The sequence below is a fragment of the Colius striatus genome, chromosome 8 (genome assembly GCF_028858725.1).
Source record: "Colius striatus isolate bColStr4 chromosome 8, bColStr4.1.hap1, whole genome shotgun sequence".
Classification (NCBI taxonomy): Eukaryota; Metazoa; Chordata; class Aves; order Coliiformes; family Coliidae; genus Colius; species Colius striatus.
In genome coordinates this window covers 25,669,195-25,689,081 of record NC_084766.1, presented here as the reverse complement: position 1 = coordinate 25,689,081, position 19,887 = coordinate 25,669,195, and the positions used below count along the sequence as shown (strand labels likewise).

The window sequence follows — 19,887 nt, the reverse complement described above, 5'->3', positions numbered from 1 at the left end:
TGCGACTTCAAAAGGTTAACAACTCAAAGGTTGCGACACTCCCATCTCTTCCTTGGCAGCCTTCGAAGGTTGCCCTACCTAGTCGTACCATCACATGTTGATCTGTTCCAACACAAAGAGAATAAAAATTAAGCAAAAATATCTTTCTCTGAAACTAGAGATCTATTTCTGTCACTGGTAGCAACTTTTCCAATGAGATTTCTGAATTCATACTTCACTGAAGGACACCATTCTCTCATCTTTTAGTCAAGGGAAGAAGGATGAACTAGTCCCTGTCCATCCCCTCCCTGCACAAGCCTAATCCCCATAAGAGGGATGAGAAAATGGATGTCTTCGCTGTTCCAGTCACATCCATTTTCTGAATGTGACAAGCAGCAAAATTCTCAGCTCCTCCATTCTGTTCCTACCTCCTGTGTCAAAACAATAAGGAATCAGGATGGAGCTATACAGATCAGTATGAACACAACTGCAACAAAACTCTTTATGCTAGCACAAGACAATGGTGCCCTTGATTAGGAGCCCAACACTGAGCTTCTGCATTAACAGACACTTTAATCAGACATCAGCCATCCATGGAAGCACAAAGAGACATAGTGACAATGGTATCAACAGAACAAAGGTTCTTTCAATTCCGTTTCAATTCCGAGAAGAGTCCAGCCTAGACCTTGATGTGCATATGGGCCCAACACAATCATCAGAGCAGTGGCAGAATCCAGTCTCTGTCAATACACTCAGAAAAAGCAAGACAGAGTGAATGGCAAACTGAGGCGGTAGTCTGCACCACCCTAGAGCAGGGCTGGACTAAGGACAAAAGGATAGATGTTGCACATCTCCCTAACTCTTGACAAACAGCAGGCTGGTGGGCCACTGTTCCCCCTATTACAACAGCATACACCTAACAGCCATCCTTTTCATCCCAAATTGCACCAGCAGTGAGAACAGATTTGGATCTATATTCTGTGATACATCACTGCATCCCTCTTACCCAGCTTGCTCAAGGCTCCTTGGGACAGATGGCAATAAGGAACACTCTTGTGCTAGCCTCTAGCATAACCAACCTGTCTATGATGCAAGAAAACTTTCCAGATTCAGAAGGAATAGAGCTCAAGACTTCCTGGCTCATGCAGGAGCCAAAGCTTTTAATCATACTTTGGTTATCACCTTGTCATTGACAAGAAAAAAGGAGAACTGCTTGCATATCCTTCAAAACTGGGAAATTAAGCAGTAACAGACATGTCACTTCAAGACTTGCCTACTAGGTTTTCAGTCTAGCAAAACAGATAAAAATATTTAGTTCATAATCTTAACTAGGCATTACTCAAAAACTGTCTGAAAACAAAAACTAAGCAGCATAGGGTAAAGGGATAAATGGCACCTCTGACAGAGTAAGGAAAAAACAGCAGAATAAAAGCCTTTGTGTCAATAAATGTTAGAAAGCAATGACCTTTATGGCAGCAATTTTAGTACTCATAAAGCTACACAGAACAAAGCATTAACCATGTAGGCATTCACCTTAACTTTGGTTGTCTAGTGGAGGGTGTCATCTTATCTTTTGCTACCATCTCCTAGTCTCTGATTTTCCTCACCAACAGGAGAACTACACATTGATCTGCAGGAAGGATTCTGAAAACACTAACTGAAGACATTGACAATCAAGGACCTCAGGGCATGCAAAACAGAACCTCAGTCACTGGAGAGACTGTCAGTCTAAAGAAAGTTGTAATCATCATGCAAGGAAGCTATTACATGAAGATTAAACCTAACTTCTATTATATACCTTAAATTACAGGAGAAAGCTGAAATATCCTGGCTCACACAAAACCATTCAGTTGGAAGAAGACAAAAAGTAGTCCTCAATCTAGAGCAATGTTTTTGAAGCACAGAGAGAAGGCATCACAGTCAATATGCACTTTGTACAGCACTAGGAAATACAAAAGATCAAATCTTTCATTTATCCTCACCCAACTCTCAAATCATTTCAGACAGTTATACTTTTAATTTCTTTGGGTCATTTTTCCATTTTGAAGGAAACAAACAGCTCTCCTGTATGCTTCAGAGTCAGTTGTGTGAGGTTAAAAAAAGCAACAAAACAAAACAATCTGCTCCTATTTGCAAGAATTTTTTCATCCAGTCATATCTTCAGGATCTTTATGTCTCAATCATCCTCAAAGCCACAGAAAACATTGAGAGGTGAGAATTCCTTTTGTTAGGAGAACTGCTCACCAGCATTACCATAGCAAGGGTTCTTGCTCACAGAAACTGCATGATGCCTCTAGCTGTGGGAGTACCTGTTTAATCCCACTACACACTCACTCCTTGTCACAACTTCTAATTCCAGTGCTGGAGAAGATGGTGAAGATAACCTCATTTGTTAAAAGTATCACTTGAGTTTAAAGCACTTCATTTCTTTCTGAAGGAATGTTTACTTTGAAGCTTCCTCTGAAAGCTGGCAGAACACTGGTGGTTTAACGCTTTTCAGAGCAAATACATGTAAGACCCAGACTCAGCACAAATGTCACCCAAGTCCCCAAGGCTGTCAGCTTCCTTACGGTGGCTCTTGGCTCATCATTCTCCTTTAAGCCCTTCAACCACTTCAAGGCACTCAGATCTTTCTACTGATGAGGAGGGTAGATAAAAGTAGAAAGCAGGGTACCTGGATTCAGCCTCCAATACTTCCAAATGTGTTTTCAACTACAGATCAACTGGATAGAGCAAAAAACAGCAAACTACAGAGCATCATCAACATAAACTCGGGAAATAAGAGAAATTTTGTTAATTTCTATACTTGAATTAAGATATTCGATCATAGTTATTAGTTCCAGGATGGCTGCATATCTGCCTGAAGAAAATAACATACTGATATCTCTGCAAAGCCCAACAGTTTAAACGGAAAACTCTCAGGGATACAGCTAGATAACTTCCCCTTTTCTGAGTATTTTCCTTGGAACTTTTTGGTTGGAGCCTGTGAACTGCATGTGGCTGAAAAGGGCTATTACTCTTGGAAGCTATACTCCCAAATTCTTTCCTTTACTGGAAGATGTGAGGTTGATGATTTGCAAAGAAGAAATGTATTAAAGCCTCTTACCACTGGACCATGTTCAAACAGCAGGCATGCAACAAGTTTAAATCCAGTTTCCAGGCCAGGAGTCAGAAATGAAAATGCTCTCAACACTCAAATATATGTGTCTTCCCTTCATCCCACACCCTGCCACAGTCTCATAGGAAAAAAAAAAGCAAGCTTGTTCAAAGACTACAGCAAAAACTGTAAAATTCAAAGCAGGTGTTCTAGAAAGAAAAAAACAACATTAGTAGAATAGAGCCAGTGACATCAGAGCTCTCCTGGTAGGTCTCTCATCCTATGCACAGTGGTTGCAGAGAGCAGGAGGAGAGACTGGGATTCCGGTTGGTGGTACATCACACAGTACAGGGAAACCTTCATCCCCACCCTTAGCCCTAGGGGCACTAGAGAAAGCAGGAAAAAAGAAAACTACTGTATTTGCTTGCACATTGGCTGCACACACAACTGCACCCACAAGTTCAACCCCACCACTGGCATTGAGCAACTGATTGCTGTAGTTCTTGGAGACTGCATCCATTATGAAGGTAATTAAGTTTTTCACTGGGGCTGCCTTGCTCAAGCTCTAACCTCAGGGGATTCCCACGTTGGGAAGCTTCACCCCCCACCGAGACTGCCTACAGGGTGAGCTGGGCAACTTCTCCATTTCCAGGTTCTCCTCGGGAGCCTGCAGACAATATAACACAAGCTGGATTAAACCAGTAAGCTACTAGCAAAGCAAATCCACATTAGTGATCATAACCCCCTCTAGGCCTTTGTCAACTGAACAGAAAGACCTATGAAACTGTCAGTCCTGATTATGATAGAGACACAGGCTGCATCATATGGAAAGGGAATAAAGCTTTAAGCATGTTGTGATCTCTGTAAGGGTCACCAGAAAACACAAACACACTAGTGTATGTGGAACTGAAGCAGGCTTTCCTCTACACATGATACAAGAAAGTCATTTCTCTTGCAAGTAAGCACTCAAAACTTTTAGTAGCTGATCTTGAGTCTAAAGTACACTGTAAAGGATTTTCATTAACAGAGAAATAAACAATGGTTTTGACGGGGATTTTTACTCTAGAAGAAATCCCATCCACATAGCACCAGCAATTCTTTCACACTAAGAGGGAAAAAAAAGAATATTCCCAGTGAGCAGTGTGAAGTTCTTGACTTTAGCTGTGCAGTTATCAGTGCTTTCAAGCTCAACCATTCCAAAAGGCTCCAGGCAAACTAGAATAGCAATGAGAAAAGTTATTCCCCATGAGGACAGGGTACCAACATGCAACAAAGACCCAATCACATCTGAAGAGCAGCACAAATCCCATACCACTACAACCATGTAGCCCATACAGTGAGCCACACACAGGATCACTGCCCCAGTCTCCAGTGAGGCATCCCTATCTCCTCTCCTCTGCTGGAGGAAGAGCAAGACTGTAGGAAGTGAGTCTTCATCTAAGTGGTATCTTGAGACATTCTTCCTCCTCCTCTCCCCACACACTATATCAGGACACTAAAATAAAAGCTGAAAGTCAAAAAGCTTTGTATGTAAACTAAACATACTTCAGCTACACAGCAGGGTAAAAAAAAACACACACAGAAATTCACACAGCAAAACATATCACTCTAATTTATCCACCTTGAAGCACAAAGTTAGTGATGTCTCTTGGAGTTTGAGTTAGAGCCACTGACTAATTCACAACTTGGGCCTACTTTAACTAGTATGACATTTAACTGAAGCCTCTTATTAGATGCCCTGTAGTCTCAACTGAAGGCCCCTGTCTGCACTTGCTGTGTATGGGAATTGTTAACTGTGAGAGCTGTACTTGCTTCCAATGGAAAGATGTCCCAGGGTAGATAGGAAGAACTAAGCCTGCAGCTTGCCTAAAACCCACAGCCACACCTACTTTCCATGCCAGATTGTAAATTCTTATCAAGATCAAGTTCACACCGGCAGATTTTCATCCCTTTTTTTTTAGGAGTCTAGAAAATTGCTGACAAGCAATTCACAAGCAATAAAAGTAGGAAACTAATCATCCTTGTACTCATATAACTGTTGTATGGAAAGGGGTCCTGCAGGCTCACTTTCAGTCAAGAGCTGCACTTTGAACGCCCCAGTGCAAAGGGCAGGCAGGGCAATCTTCTGAAAGCAGCAGGTGGAGTACTGGAAGGAAACCAGAAATGGCAAGATCCTTCTTAAAATTGTTTGCTGGCAGTAGAGTAATAGACTAAGGCAGAGTCAGCATTTTGTTCCCCTCACTACCCATGAACAAGTGGGGAAAATAAAGTCTTGTTCACCTCCACAAAGATTAACAGTCATGGATGGCTCCATCATATGACTGTAAGAGATTACACCACCATAAAAAACTCACTATAAAAAAGCCCCTCTAAACAACTTTCATCCTGCTTGCTGCAGGAGATAACCTCAAGCAAGCAGGAGTTGAGTCCTGATGGCATGGTTCACCCTACAAAAAGCAACGTTTCAACACCCCTGTCGTTTGAAGAGCGCATCCTTTTAGGCCTGCCAGCAAAAGAATGGTGCAATCCCAATGGAAAGCGTTACAGAAAAATCTACACACATCTTTTGTACTAAATGCATGTGCTCATCTTCTGGCCTCGGCTCCTCTGGCTGGAGCAAAGCTCTTGCTTGGTTAATTAGTAACTGCAGCAGAATCACATTAACTTGTAACTCTTGAGGCCTCAATAACCATCAGCTTTCAGTTCCCAGATTGACAAGCATCACACTTACTCTGCCCTTCAAACTACTATTCCTTTATGAAAAGGGCTCTTGCTTCACACTTAAACACCTAAATTATTATACCAAACAATTTACAATCAAAATGCTTCAATACAAAGAGACAAGTAAGTCTCTTAGCTTTGAGGTTTCTGTTCAATCTAGGGCTTGGGTGTTTCAAGACAAGTTGGTTACAAGACAAGTTGCTTGTCTAGTATTCTTTCACTAGTCCTCTCGAACAGATATCATCACTAGTAGGTAAAGAGCAAGGCTGACTCATGTCTTTAAACCACAAACACCATGTAAGAATCCCAATTTCCAATGTGACAGCCAATCCAAACAAAGAAATGTCTCTTCTGTTTACAGGTTGCGTACTAAAATGCAGTCAAAAGCCCATAAGATGTCCTGTGGAAGACACAGAAGTGTGGTAGATCCTGACAGTCATTATTCTCTTCAGTGAGAACTGGCTGCCTACCAAAATTTTGGAAGGCTCCCAGGCAATTTTAACACAAAACACAAGAACAATGGCTCGAAGGTCTCCAAGGGCTCCTACTCATGATTCTCCAGAGTGGAAAGCTACTACAGACAAAGCTATAAACACGGAAGAGGACACTTTTGACTAAAGGAAAACAAAAATGGAAAGAGTTGGGGAAAGAATCAAAGCCTCTTTGTTATTCAGGACCAGGAACAGAAAGATAAGCTGAGCTGGCCACCATGTTAAGCACATCCATACAACTCCAGTGGCAAGTCAAAAGAATATCCAGTTTCTCTTCAAGCATGATAGATCTCTCTGCCATCTGTCCTTCTGATATTGTAACTTTATGTTTCAAGTTGGAGTGTCAAATAGGGACCACATTCATCCATGTCCACTTTTTGAAAGACCTAGTACAGTTCTGTGTCCTGGACTCCTAACATTAGTGGGGTTTCTTGTTATGTTTGCTGTTAGTTCTTTTTTTTAAAGAGATACGGGAAATCTTTCAGCAGACTTGAGTTTCTCTGCCTTGACCCATAACAGGATGTTTTGAAGAATCAGAACTTAATTAACTCATGTTGTACAAAATGCCATTTAGAACACCAAGAGGCTTCTCAACTTACCTGTTCAGGCCACCCCTTTCTCTTCCTTACACTTACCTCTCTGTAAGAAGACCTACACTGAGGTGACTAGGATGTCTCTTCCCCTTAAAGTTCCTTAAGCAGTGTTACTTTTTGCACCCTTCTCACAGATGCTTTCTATACCACCACGCTTAGCCCTAGTTTATTCCCAGCATAGTTGCTTGTGCCAGCAACTATTGGGCCATACTGATTTCTAGGCCAAGGGAAAATGAGGATTCTACCAGAAGAAGGTTAATGACAGATTTACATGTCTTTTTCTATGATTATGTATTGTTGAAAAGTGAAACAAAAACCCATCACCAGACAGTTCTGAAATGATTCAGTGACCTTGGCAGGAGCCAGGCTGGATCAACCACCTGATTTGAGACTGTTAGACATGTGCTGTTGGCTGTAGCTCATTAGCACCAAGTATTTACACTCCTATTTGTAGCTAGTAGGCTGTATTTCAAGACCTTGTCAAATTAACAAGAGTGCCAGGTCATGCTCACCAGGGTATGGTTCAGAGTACTGGAGTGCTCTGTGTTGAGGGCTAGTTTTACAAGCTCCATTAGTGAAATTGGGAGGCACTCAATACTAGAAGTGCAATTGGTCTACCTAGACTGGCAATTGCACCACAGCTCTGTAGAGGCACATAAGCTAATGAAAAAGTGAGCCCTTGTTATTAAGTATTAACGAAAAAAAGCACAGCAGGATGAGATACAGACTCATTCACCACACTGCTCAGCTACTCCTTTCATTTGAGGCCTCCTTGATGGTGCCTAAACAGCTGTAAAACTGACATGTGACTCTTAATATTAAGCACACATTGCAAAGCATTTAGAAGAGGTGAAATAGTGAGACTTCAAATTCTTAAGGTCTTAATTCTAGTGCACAAGGATGTCTGCCCTCTGGGTGAGCAAGACAAAATCTGACAACACCAGAAAGATGAGTAGATCTTTCCTACAGTTTAATGGCATTGATGCTCCAAGCTAAGAAACATAGTAAAACAACTCCCCCTTACTACCACTCACCATCATGATTCCTTCAATAAAGAAAGGATGGGACTGAGGATCATACCATGTATGAAGCATGCAGTGGGTAACTCATTTCTTCAATTACCAGCTAGAGTGATATTCACAGCCTGCCAAGACAAAGCCTACCTTTGAATGTCTTCGTTCAGAAGCCACAATCACAACTGCAACCTTTAGATCCACCTCTTTCCGCCACGAGCACTACGAAGCTACTGACAGGAGATATCCCACTATTGCTCTTTGCCTATGAGCAAGAGCTGACAAACGCTCAGTGTTGATTTGATGCACTGACAAAAAGACATAAGTATCTAGGGCAGTAGACAGTAAAGACAGTATCTTTACTTCCATAACTTCTTGAATCAAAGCCTGATGAGATCAGTAAGCTTCCATGGGGAATAAAATAAATTTGCTTTTCTAATACTTTCTCTTTGCAGCCATAGCCATTGTCAAACAAACATTACTGCAGAGCCATCACTATCATTGTTCTTACACCCTTAGAGTGAATTGAACTTGACCAAGAAAGCGTTCTGCTCCTCAGAACATCATACTGGAACCCAAGAAAACCTCAGTCCTGGAAGGATACTGCAATGGTTTAACTACCCAAACATTTTCCTGCACTACAGAATTTGCTCAGAAGTTGACAATCTGCCTCTTCTCTCTATTCTACTCCAAAATTGGCTGTGAAACCCTGCTGGCTGCACGGACTGACCTGAAGTTTACATCTGTGCCTATTACAGATAACCTTTACAGACACAGAGAAAGCAGACAGGAACATAGTTCACTTGTGGTGGAATTCACTTCCATCAACTTCAGTACAGGAAAGCATTTGCTAACTTAGCAAACAGTTGTGGGGAGGGAAATGCAACTTCTTGTCTTTGTTGAATGACAAGAGCTGCCACCAATTGGTTAAAAAGCAATCCAAGAATTGTACCCAACATGAGCATCAGATTCAAACCTCAAGCCATTGAGCTCACTCACTCCTCTCTGACAGCCACTTTAACCACGTTTCTTTCTACTCTCAACAGCAGAACGGAGGCTCCAGCTGAGCTCCTCACCAAGACCAGGGTGAAGCAGCACTGCTGCTTTCCAGCAGTGTCTCTTCATCTGGTCCCTAAAAAAACCTTCACAGCAGGGAGCCCAGGAAGAACTGGAGCTGCTCTCTGAAGCATTCTCCTTGATGTCTCCCCCTCAGCATACCAGCAGGAGGGCTGCCTGCAGTAACCCACATCCGCTCCTCTCCAGTGGAACGAGCACACATCCCCCAGGAGCTCTACAAGGCCAGAAAAGCTCTTGGCAGCTCAGTACCTGCGGGTGCTACGCTGTCAGACAGCCAAGAAACAGTTTGTCACGAGGCAACCCCCACCCCCACATGCAATTTTTGTTCAGGGAACAAATCTGCAGGCATATCATGCTAAGTCTTCTCTATCTTGGTGGCAAATTCCCTCCCACTTGCTACTCCCCTACTCTCTTCACACGCGAAAGAGTCTCCACCCTGGAACTCCTCAACACCTTTCACTTTATACTTATTTCCCTGAAAGGATCGGAGGAGGTGCCTTTTGTCAGCCAAGCAGCCTTGAAAACGATATTGTTTTCCAAGAAGGAGTTTTACATGCCTTTGATAATCCCAGAAGGGATTTATGTAGTTTCTTCCACTTTCTCGTAATGCTACAGTCACAGGCTTACACAGAAAAATGGCTCAAGAGACAGACAACCTGTAAGATGAACTAGAAAGTGAGCATTCAGATCCATCAAATAAAGGTTATTCATGGTAAGACTGAACTCAGATTCAGCAGGATAGGAACCCGTAAAACCTCAGAGTCCAGGAGAGAAGTCACCAACAAGCCTGAGTTAGAGCTGTACCAGAAAGACAAGTGACCTAGTAACAGGTGAAAAAAAAAATCCCAAAACAAAAAAACCCAACGAACTCACACCAACAAGAGTAACATAGAACTTTGGATCCTGGAGCTGCCAATCACTTGCTATCCCACCTGCTTCCAAAAATATAATCTATATGCTCAAAACAGATGTATGTAGGTCTAGATATTCTTCTCTACTCCCTCAAAAGAAAGGGATTTAGGTTTCAGCTTGCTTGGGCTTGGTTTTCTTTGGAGAGGGAAGAGGAACTAGAAAAGAAATGGACAAAGTGTTTCTCCAGGTCTTGTGTCCACACTAAATATAGTCACTGAGTGTGCACACTACTAAAAAACAGACAATACAAGACCAACAGAATGTGAAGATCAGTAAGTTAAATCTGACAAGGTTTTAGGAAAAGGAAAAAATCTTTTAAGGTCCAGTTGGCAATGGTTTTAATGAGGAAACTAGGAGTTTTCTCAAAGCTGCCATGTGATTCAGAAAACAAGAGCTCAAAACTGCTGCACACAGTTACTGTGACTTCCTTGTATCAGGTTAACAATCCTGATCTTCACTATAACATAACAGTGGAGACAGACATAAATATGGACAAAACATATGACTCAAAGTCTCCAGTTAAGGAGGACTCTGACTGAGAAACTGCTGCCCCTCTGAAGCCATCCAGGCCACTAGGAAAGCAGCCATACAATGGCTCATAGAAAGTGGGCCAATCTTAAAATATTAGTATTACAACATGAGGCTTTTCAAGCTGAATTCTTGTAGCTCTGGCAGGCAGGGAGCTAGAAATAGAACACTCTGGATTTAGGATCACACATGCAGAGATCTGCCTGTGAAAAACACCAAGAGCAAGTGCCAGAGAGCATTTGAGCAGAGACCTAGGAAAACCGTCAAAAGGGGAAAAACAAAGCAAGTCTACACACTTGTCAATAAGGAGACCAGTGAAGACAGTTAACCAGCTTCTTTCCAAAAATTATTTTACTGCTCATTCTCTCCCTGCTGCAGCTTAAGTCACAAATCAACCCTGGAACAGGTAATGCCTTGCTCCCCATCACTGCAACGGTCAACATTAGATTAACTTGGAGTGGACTTAGAATAATAGAATGGTAGGGGTTGGAAGGGATCTTGAGAGATCATCTAGTGCAATCCCCCTGCAGGTCAGCCTAGATCAGGTCGACTTACTTCAAATGAGAAATCTCTTTGCACTAAGCAAAGTCGGGCAGATAATTTCTTAGGCCAGTATAAAGGCTACTTCTTTACATTAAATTTGAATGATAGAATTCAAGTAAGCTAAATGCTCAGTCTGCTGAACTTGTAAGCAAACAGATTTGACAATGCTGATAGAGGTTTTAGGTCTGACAACAGGAATAATAAAAATCATGCCTCTTTTAAAAGCTGTTTATTTCTTTATCTGTAAATAAACAATGCTTTTTAGAAAAGAGGCTTTTTTGCAGACCACTTCAGAAATAACGTTTATTCACACTTCAAGAAATCAGAGCAACAAGGGAGTGGGGATGTACTGCAGTCCTCTCAAGTTTCTTGCCTGGCAGCCTAGAAGTAAAACAGATACTCATTTTGCAATTGCAGGCAAAGAACATTAATAACCAGCCCACCCTCAAATCCTCTAGCTGTTCAGCCTAAGCACCAGAACAAGTACAGAACTACCCATTTCATCTCCCGCAATAGCATTAAGGATGTGTAGCCTGCTGTGCTTGGCTTTTAATCTGCTCCTCCTAAACCTTCAGCCTGTGTTTAGGTTTAAGTATGTTTTGCTCCTGCCCAAAATGTGAGCTTCAACACCCCACCTACCCTGCTAATTACTGAACTTCTTTATTTAAAAAAACAACACACCCAATCCTCTCTCCTTAAAACGATTAAAGTATTCAACTGACAGCACTATCCCAGGAGCTGCCCGTTGCACACAACGGTGGGAGCAGGGACCTGAGTGGAAAAAGGCAAAAAAGAGACACACATGTGAGTTTTGAAGCACACCTACTGAGGCAGAAGGTCAATGTGGTGGGAAGAGAATGATTAAAAAGCTGTAAGCTTATTTATTTTCAGCACTCCACCAGAGAGTAACATGCAATTTGATTCTCACCCTTAATTTGTACATTCTCACGGGAATTTGGCAAGGTTGCTCTGGAGAAGAAAGTTTGGAGAACTCTTGCAAAAGACACTACGCTATGCCAGATCAAGCAAGCTATCAGTTATTTACATTCATTTCAAAGGACACAAAGGAAGCCGTTTATTCCTACCATATCTGAACTTTTAAAGAGAAACCAGTTAGGACAGAGCTGGTCCTAAGCAGCAGGGCTTGTCCATACAGACCAACCAGCATAGTTATTCTGGAGTAAACATTCAAGTACAATCAAACTACCCTGAATTAATTCACAGCTAGAGAGACGATTCCAGGATACAGCGATCTCAGGAGGGAACACACATGTTAGAAAGTCATCCTAAACTTCTGCTACTGCAACATTTCCTAGTGCAGGCAAGGCGACCTGGCTACCATGGAACACCTTCCAAGTCACTCAATTTTTAAGAAGCCTATTTTAAGCACAAGTTTCAGGGACTGTGAGGAAGAATACTTGGCTTAGCTACATTTGCAGGATTAAAATGTGCACCTAAATCATTCAGCTATTAAATAAAAGGACTCCTATGTTAACAGATAGGAGTGCATTTCATCCCTTTCAGATAGGGGAAACAGAGCGACCAACAGAATATTCATTTCCTCAGATAAAACTAGAAAACACACAGGTGTCACTACAGGTTAAGAACCCCATCATGTTATGTGGCATTGGAGTAACGGGGTGCAGTGAGAGAGAAGAATCCTATGCCCACACATGCAGCAAAATCCATCTTAACCAGCCAACACACAAGTGACATAATTGAGTTTCCCAGATCCGAGCTGCAGATCTTGCAGCGCAGAAACCACAGCTGAGGGAGGCTCTCCCTCATGTCTCCTTCAACAGCTCCAAACCCAGGTAAGGCTTCCTCATCACAACACTGCAGCAGACAGAAAGAAAACCACTGCTGCAAAAGCTACATTCACCTTCTATCTCTGAAGAAGAAACAGAGATGAGAAAAACCAATCATGTAACCCTCCAAATCCCCAAAATTGTGGTAAGTAGGAAGAGAGATCAAACGTCATGCTGTCAGAGCTCTGTGTGTGGACAAACAGCACCTGAAATTTAAGTAGTAATTTAAATTTATTGCCTAGAAAGCCCATTCACCAATTTACAAAGTAACTTTTGCATCTGATAAGAGGGGAACTCAAATATTCCCTATTAGCCTAACCATGAGGTCAGTCAGACAGATCACCTGAGGGACTGAGCTGCTGTGCAGTGCTTTGATCAGACCTCCCCAGGTACAATTGGCTTCATGGCACTCCAACAGCCTTCAGTCTTCCAGCACGGGACTCCACACATCCCATCTGTTTGAAATTTCACTTAACTGCTGCTTTGACAGCACTTTCCTGCACGTGCCATACAGTATTATTATTTAGCTTGCACAGATTAAGAGATTTAAAATGAAAAACAAAAAAAAGGGGTTTTTTTTTCCCTTCCTATACAAAAGGTTCTAACAGGACCTAAGATGAGCGTGTCAGGTCAACATCTCCTACAATTAAGAAGGGGCCAGAAAGCCTCAGTCCTCTTCTGATGCAAACACTACAAAGGGTCCCATCTTTGCTGAGCCTTGGTCCTGGGGGCAGAGGGAAGCCAAGGCAAAAAAGAACTGTAACTCTGAAGCGCAGCACCAACAGGTGCTTTTGGATATATTTTAAGACCCTGAAACTATTTATGAGTTGCAAGATCAAAGTGTCAATCAAAATAAGTGGAACACGAGCACAGAGCTGAGGTTGGCCGGCTGAGCCTATGAATGGAGCTAAACCACCTTGTTTATCTCAGCGCATGTGCATGTACTGAGCCTGAGAGATACCCAAGCAGCCCACCCACTCCTCACCGCCAGGCCAGCTGAAAAAGCACGGAGAAGACACGGCCAAGTAACAGGCGCGGATTCCCGTCAGTGATTCTCACCATAACGGACAGATGAGTGGAAAAAGCAAGAAAGAAAACAACCTTGCTTGGCTCCATGCCCACACACACATATCCCAGTGCAGCAGAGAAAAGAGGCCGGGGGCACATACCAGCCATGTTTCAGCTTTCTGGCCCAGGGAATAGGCGGATCTGGTAGATGCCTAATTATTAGCCACTCTCTGTCCTGAATGCACCTTCCCAAAACCCTCAGAGTGAGCAGGAAGTCAAGAGGCCTCTGCAGAGTTCCCTCGCCTCAGGAAAGGAGATGCTGATCGCCAATGAGCAGCACCCCCCACCCCCCGCCACAAGCATCAACCCACCTTTCTTGAACTCCTCCAGCATGGCATCGAGCTTGGTGTCATTGAAGACAAAGTGCAGTGGGTGGTTGTAGAAGCGGGTGATGGTCTTGAGCGGAGTGCAGTCATCGGGGTCCACAAAAGCCAGGTCCTTAACAAAGAGTAGGTCCACGATGTTGGAGCGGTCGCCCTCGAAAACGGGGATGCGGGTATAACCGCTCTCCATGATCTCAGACATTGTGTTGAAGTCGAGCATGGCCTCAGCAGCAATCATGAAGCAGTCTCGGAGGGGTGTCATCACATCCTCCACAGTCTTGGTGCGCAGCTCCAGGGCTCCTTGAATAATGTTGAGCTCCTCCTTGACTAGGTCATTATATGGATCGGTGACCCGCAGCATCTCCAACAACTTCTCACGGTTATAGACCGTGCCGATCTCCTGACCCAGGACACAGTCCAGCAGCTTGCTGACAGGGTAGGAGGCCGGGAAGGTCATCATCATGAAAAACTTGGTGAGAAAGATGGTGTTGGCGCCCACGGCCAGGCCGTGCCGAGAGCAAATTGCCTGCGGCACGATCTCGCCGAAGATGACGATACCGATAGTGGAGACCACCACGGCCACCAGCCCGGAGCCGGCGATGTCGTCCAGCAGGATGGTAAGTGTGGTGTTGACCAGGACGTTTCCCAGCAGGAGGGAGCAGAGCAGGTAGTTGCCCTGGCGGCGCACGGGCTCAATGCGCTTGGCATAGTTCTTTTCTTTGTCCGTGCCACAGTTCTGCACGATGCGCAGCTCCATGGGGTCGAGGGCCATGAGGCCCAGGTTGAGGCCGCTGAACATGCCCGAGAGGCAGAGGAGGAGCGAGATGAAGATGACCTGCAGCCAGAAGGGCAGCAGGAACTTCTTCTCCTCGCCCACGATCATCTTGGTGTCCTCACCGTCATGGTAGATCCAGGTGGTCTCGCCCCAGGGCGGGGGCCCGGCCGGTCCCTCGGGGCCTGCAAGCCCTCCAGCAGACCCGGGCCCCAGGGCGGCAGCAGCGGGGGCCGAGACGGAGGTGCAGAGGTAGTAGGACTTGCTCTTCTCCGTCTTGCGCAGGGGCTTGATCTCGATCTCGATGATGCCCGAGGTGCGGCGGTTGAGGACGATGTGCGGCAGGATGATGATGTCCGAGGTGCGGATGCCGCAGCGCTGCGGGGCTCCGCCGCCGCCCGCCGCCCCGCCGCCGCCCCCGCCGCGCCCCGCCGCCCCTGCTGCTGCCCGCCCGCCCCGCCGCCGCTCGTGCTCCGTAAAGGCGATGCGCGACCAGGTCTCGTTGTTGATGTTCTGCCCGTAGACCCGCAGCTTCACCCGCGTCCGCTCGCTCACCCGCAGCGCACCCCCCTCCATGAAGGAGACGTCGTCTGTGTCCTCCAGCCGCAGGCCGATGATCACGGTCTCCTCCGCCGCCGCCGCCGAGGGGGGGCCGACGGCAGCGGCAGGCGGCGCGGCCGCGGCGGCGGCCGGGAACCGCCGGTCCAGGCAGCCGCCGAGCAGCAGCAGCAGCAGCAACACCGCCCGCGCCCCCCGGCCGCCCCCCGCCATGTTCCCACCGGGCAGCGCGGCCATCTTTAGTCAGGGCTCGGCGCCGCCGCGGCCCCGCATCGCCGCGAGGCGCCTGCGGCGTGCCCCGGCTCCCCCGGCGGCGGTGGCGGCGGGCGCGGCGCGGCGGCGGCGGCGGGCGAGGCGGCGGGCACGGCTGCCCGCGGGACCCGACAGGCGGTAACTGCCGGGCCGGGCCGAGCCGAGCGCCGCCTCAAGCCGCTGCCGTCCCCGCCCCTCCCCGCCCGCCTGGCGGGGGCGGGCCCAGCGCCCCGCGCGGCCAATCAGCGCCCGCTCCCCCGCCGGCGGCGGCCCGGCCCCGCCCCGCCGCCCGCCGCCGCCCGCCCAGCACGGGGGGCGCGTGACTCCGGTGTGTACGCCCGGCGGGCGGGGGCGGGGCCGGCCTCGCGGCCGCGGCCAATGGCGACGGGGCGCAGAGCCGGCGGGGCGGAGCCTCGGAGGGGCGCGACCAATGGGGGCGCGGTGCGGCCGGCGGGCCGGGGACGGCGCGTGCTGCGCCCGGCAGGGCGGCTCGCGAGCCCCCTGCGCCGCGGGACGGGGCGGGCGCCACCGCTGCCCCCGCCGCCCCCGCCCGGGCCGCCGCGGCTGCCGCTGCGCACGGGACCGCCGTGCCGCGAGCCCCCCCGCCAGCGCCCCGAGCCCCCCCGCGGCGGCCCCGGAGCGCCGCCCCGCGGCCTCCTCCTCTCGCCGCCGCCGCCGCCCCCGCTCCGGTCGGCAGTCGCGCAGCGCCCCCTGGTGGCCTCCCGGGGCGGCCCGGCCCGGCGGGGAGCGTCCCCGCGCCCTCCCGCCCGCGCTCTTGCCCCGGCAGCGGCCCGAGGGCTCCAGGGGCCGCCCCGCGCTCGGCAGCGGGTCTGCACAGCACCTCCCGGCTGTACCCACTCCTCGTCTCGCCGTGCTCTCTGCCCGCTCCCGAGCCGCCGTCGGCGCGGTACAGCGGCACCGGTTAAAGGTTCAGCCGTCACACTGCGGCCGCCGTCCGCTCCGCCACCCCACCGGACACGCTGCCCGCGCCCCGGCACTGTCGTCTCTGCAAGCGTAACTCAACATTAAATATTAACTCGGAGGAGCCGCGCTCCTCTCTCTGCTGCCTCTGCCTTCTGCTAAGCCCCGCGGGACACCTCCTGCCTCCACAGATTAGCCAGGCGCCACGCCGAGACTCGGCATGAGGGAGGCCGGCAGGCTGTCAAAGCCTCTACAGGGGCTCTGCCCCGCGTAGCACACGGGCGCATGGAGACCGGGCCTCGATTCAGGAGAACGCCTATAATTTGTGTTCTGATGTCCCACCACTCCAAGAGCTGGGCTGTTTCCGAGGCCTCAGCTGCTGTGCCTCCATCCCAGCTGGGGCAATAAACGCCCCATGGTCCAGCTGTCCATCTGCACTCCGCCTTCCCTTAGTGATGAGTGATACAGGATACAGTTTGGCATCCTAGACAGCCAGAGATGGGCAGCCATGAGAGCACCTCAGCCCACATTTTGGGTTCAGAATGACCCTTTAGAGGAGGTAAAACCACCTCCTTTCCATTTAAGTGCTTGCAAAATGGAAGAGCAGAGGATTGATCAGGACAACTCAATATAGCAGGAGCAGAGCACAGGGCTCTGGGGGTTGTAGCCACAAATTTTTCCAGGTCTCAGACATCATTTGGCTCATCAAGGGCATTTAGTTCTGCAGGTCTGCTTGCACAGGTTGTGGCAGATGCCCCCTGAGCCACCACAACTCCCTGCTCACCACAGCACATGACGACTTGGGAACTGCTCGGGGTGAACCAGAGCACCATGACTTACAGTTCCTGCCACCATAGCTCCCTCTGCCTACAAAGCTTCACACTGGGAGAAGACGATTTGGCCCATCACTACAACCACTGAAACACCCAGCCCAGGGTGTTGGATGGATTGTTTTGAGGTGCCTCACGTGAGATGAGGCCGCAGGACCTCCTCTTTTCATGGCTTGGGGGCTGAAAACCCCAAGGCTGTGCATGCACAAGCAAGGCTTGGTGGGGACCCCTACTCCAATGCTCAAAACCAAAGCACTCTTGGCTGCCTCATTCCAGAAATGCTGAGAATTTGGGGAAATAAAGAAAGTGTTCTGTAAAGGCAGTGGCATTTAGCTGTGGTGGCCTTTTTCCATATGCACACGAGAGGGGGGCCCTCGCTGCAGGTGCCTCTCTGCCCAAGCAAGCTGAAAGGCCCTGGTGGGGACTCGTGCCTTTTTAATGAGAGGGTCCGCAGGTAGCAGTTCCCACCCCATCTGCCCTTCCCTTCCTGCTGAGAAGGCTCTCTTTGATAGCAGGAGCTAATTGCCTCAAACCTCCCAGGATGGGCTGTTTGGGGTTTTTCAGAAGGTCTTTGAAAGTAATCATGGAAAGAGCACTGTGCAGGGGGGGTTGAACAGCACCTTGGCTCTGCTTGCAGCAGGTCCTGCCCCAAGTGACATCAGGGAGGACCTTCCACACAATTTCAGAGCTCTCCTTGCCTGCCAGGTCACAGTCCCTCCTGGGGTTGGTCTGCCAGGGAGCCCTACCCAAAGCCAACTAGTTACATGCCCTGTTGACTCCAGGTGATATCAAGGATTACTTATTTTAGTCATAGTATAGCTGTAAACCCAACAACTTACACATTTGTGTACACCCCATAACTAGGTCAGACTCGTAGCTGGCACGGCAGCTTCCGAGGAAGTCATATTGATGGACATGGTTTGTGTGTTCGACCTCCAAACTGCCAATGACTCGCTCTTCTGTTTTGCTGACAGCAGAGGGCAGGTTAAGCATTCCGGGTTGCCAGGTCTGCTCCTGGGTTTCCAGTTACCGTTTGACAGTTGGGTGTTAACCGACTGCCCACACTTTTCATTCCACCTGTTCTGGAAATGCCTCCTCACCACCTAGACCCTCCTCACCCACCACTACTGCTACTGCAGAGCATCCTTGGCACTTGTCCATGTTTGGTTTTGAACCCAAGTACTTTATCTTCCCCCACACCATGGCAAGATGCTCTTTAAATGGTAGAGAGGGAAATTTGTTCCTTCCCAGAAAATCGGTGTGTGAGAAGGGGTGGTAACAGTCCCTCACTTCTGCTCACGCAAGGACTGGGGTGCTGCTGCTGTTCAGCCACCCTCAGTCTTTCTGGAACAGCCTCTGCAGGACAGGGCATGCAGGATTCAGCTCCCAGCACAGCCTCAGAGCCCTCACTCCTTGCCTGCTGCAGGATGCAGCTGGACAGCCTTCTGCTTTTCTGGAATTGCTGCATTTCCCTGCAAAACTCTGCAGCTGCAATGCTTGTGGGGGACTCGGGGCTTTCCCACTAGATGGAGTCCAGGGAAAAACAGAAATCAGGGAAAGAGTGAGAAACTCCCATCTGCTGGGACAGGCTGTGGGGCTGCAAGTGAGACATGGCACGGGGAGCTGTGCTTGGGGCATCCCCTGTCCTGAATGCAAAGAGTGAGGACATCCCTCTGCATCTCCTGTGCCACATTGAGTTCTTCATGGCAAAACAAGGCCAGCTGAGCCCTCAGGATGTGACCAACCCTTCTCCCAAATGCCCTGGGGAAACGCTCAGTTGCAACCACATCATGGAGCTGCTCACCCCACCTCTGGAGCTGGCACAGGCTCTGCCTGGCAGATGCTTGCAGCTCCCTGGAGGGTTAGCAAGGGGAGATCAAAAGAAAAAGAAAAAAAGCAACTGGGTTACTTATTGCTGTGCCTTTTGCTTCTCAGAAACATCTGTATCTCGGCTGCAGGCTCCCCAAGACCTCAGCTGGAGCCAGACTCACACAGAGGGCTGCGTGCCGCGGGGCCAAGCCCTGTGCAGCACCGGGGCCTCCTTTCACATCCCCTCTGCCAAGCTGCACGTGTCTCTGCTCTTCAATGTGGGCTCAACACCGGCATGCAGCTACTGCCAGACCCACACCAGTCCTGCTGCCCCACACATGGGGACCCATGACCCCTTTCCTGCAGGGACCATCCCTGCTTGCGTGTCCATTGCCAGTCCCATGGTGAGGGGACCCACGGGATGGCAGTTTGTCCTCACCTCAGCCACGCCTAACCTGCCCTACCAGCCCCAACAGGAAAGCACAGCACCCCACAGGCCCCATGGTCCTAGCCAGGAGTACAAAGCCTTGAAACTCAGCCCTTTATTTGCTCTTTGGTGGAAGCCACGCGCTGCTGGGGCCGCATCCTCTCA

General features: G+C 48.4%; 1 protein-coding gene across 3 annotated transcripts in view; it reads right to left on the bottom strand.

The window, feature by feature from the left end:
* CNNM2 (cyclin and CBS domain divalent metal cation transport mediator 2) overlaps positions 1-15,764 on the bottom strand; it is a 123,810-nt gene extending 108,046 nt beyond the window's left edge. For all 3 annotated transcript variants that reach the window (XR_009819204.1, XR_009819203.1, XM_062001708.1), the window contains exon 1: positions 14,142-15,764. Coding sequence is in view for 1 of the 3 variants with exons in the window: in XM_062001708.1 (XP_061857692.1) it covers positions 14,142-15,720 (1,579 nt within the window). In the remaining 2 variants the exon portion in view is untranslated. The remainder of the gene's footprint in view (positions 1-14,141) is intronic.
* Between the last annotated feature and the right edge of the window lie 4,123 nt (positions 15,765-19,887).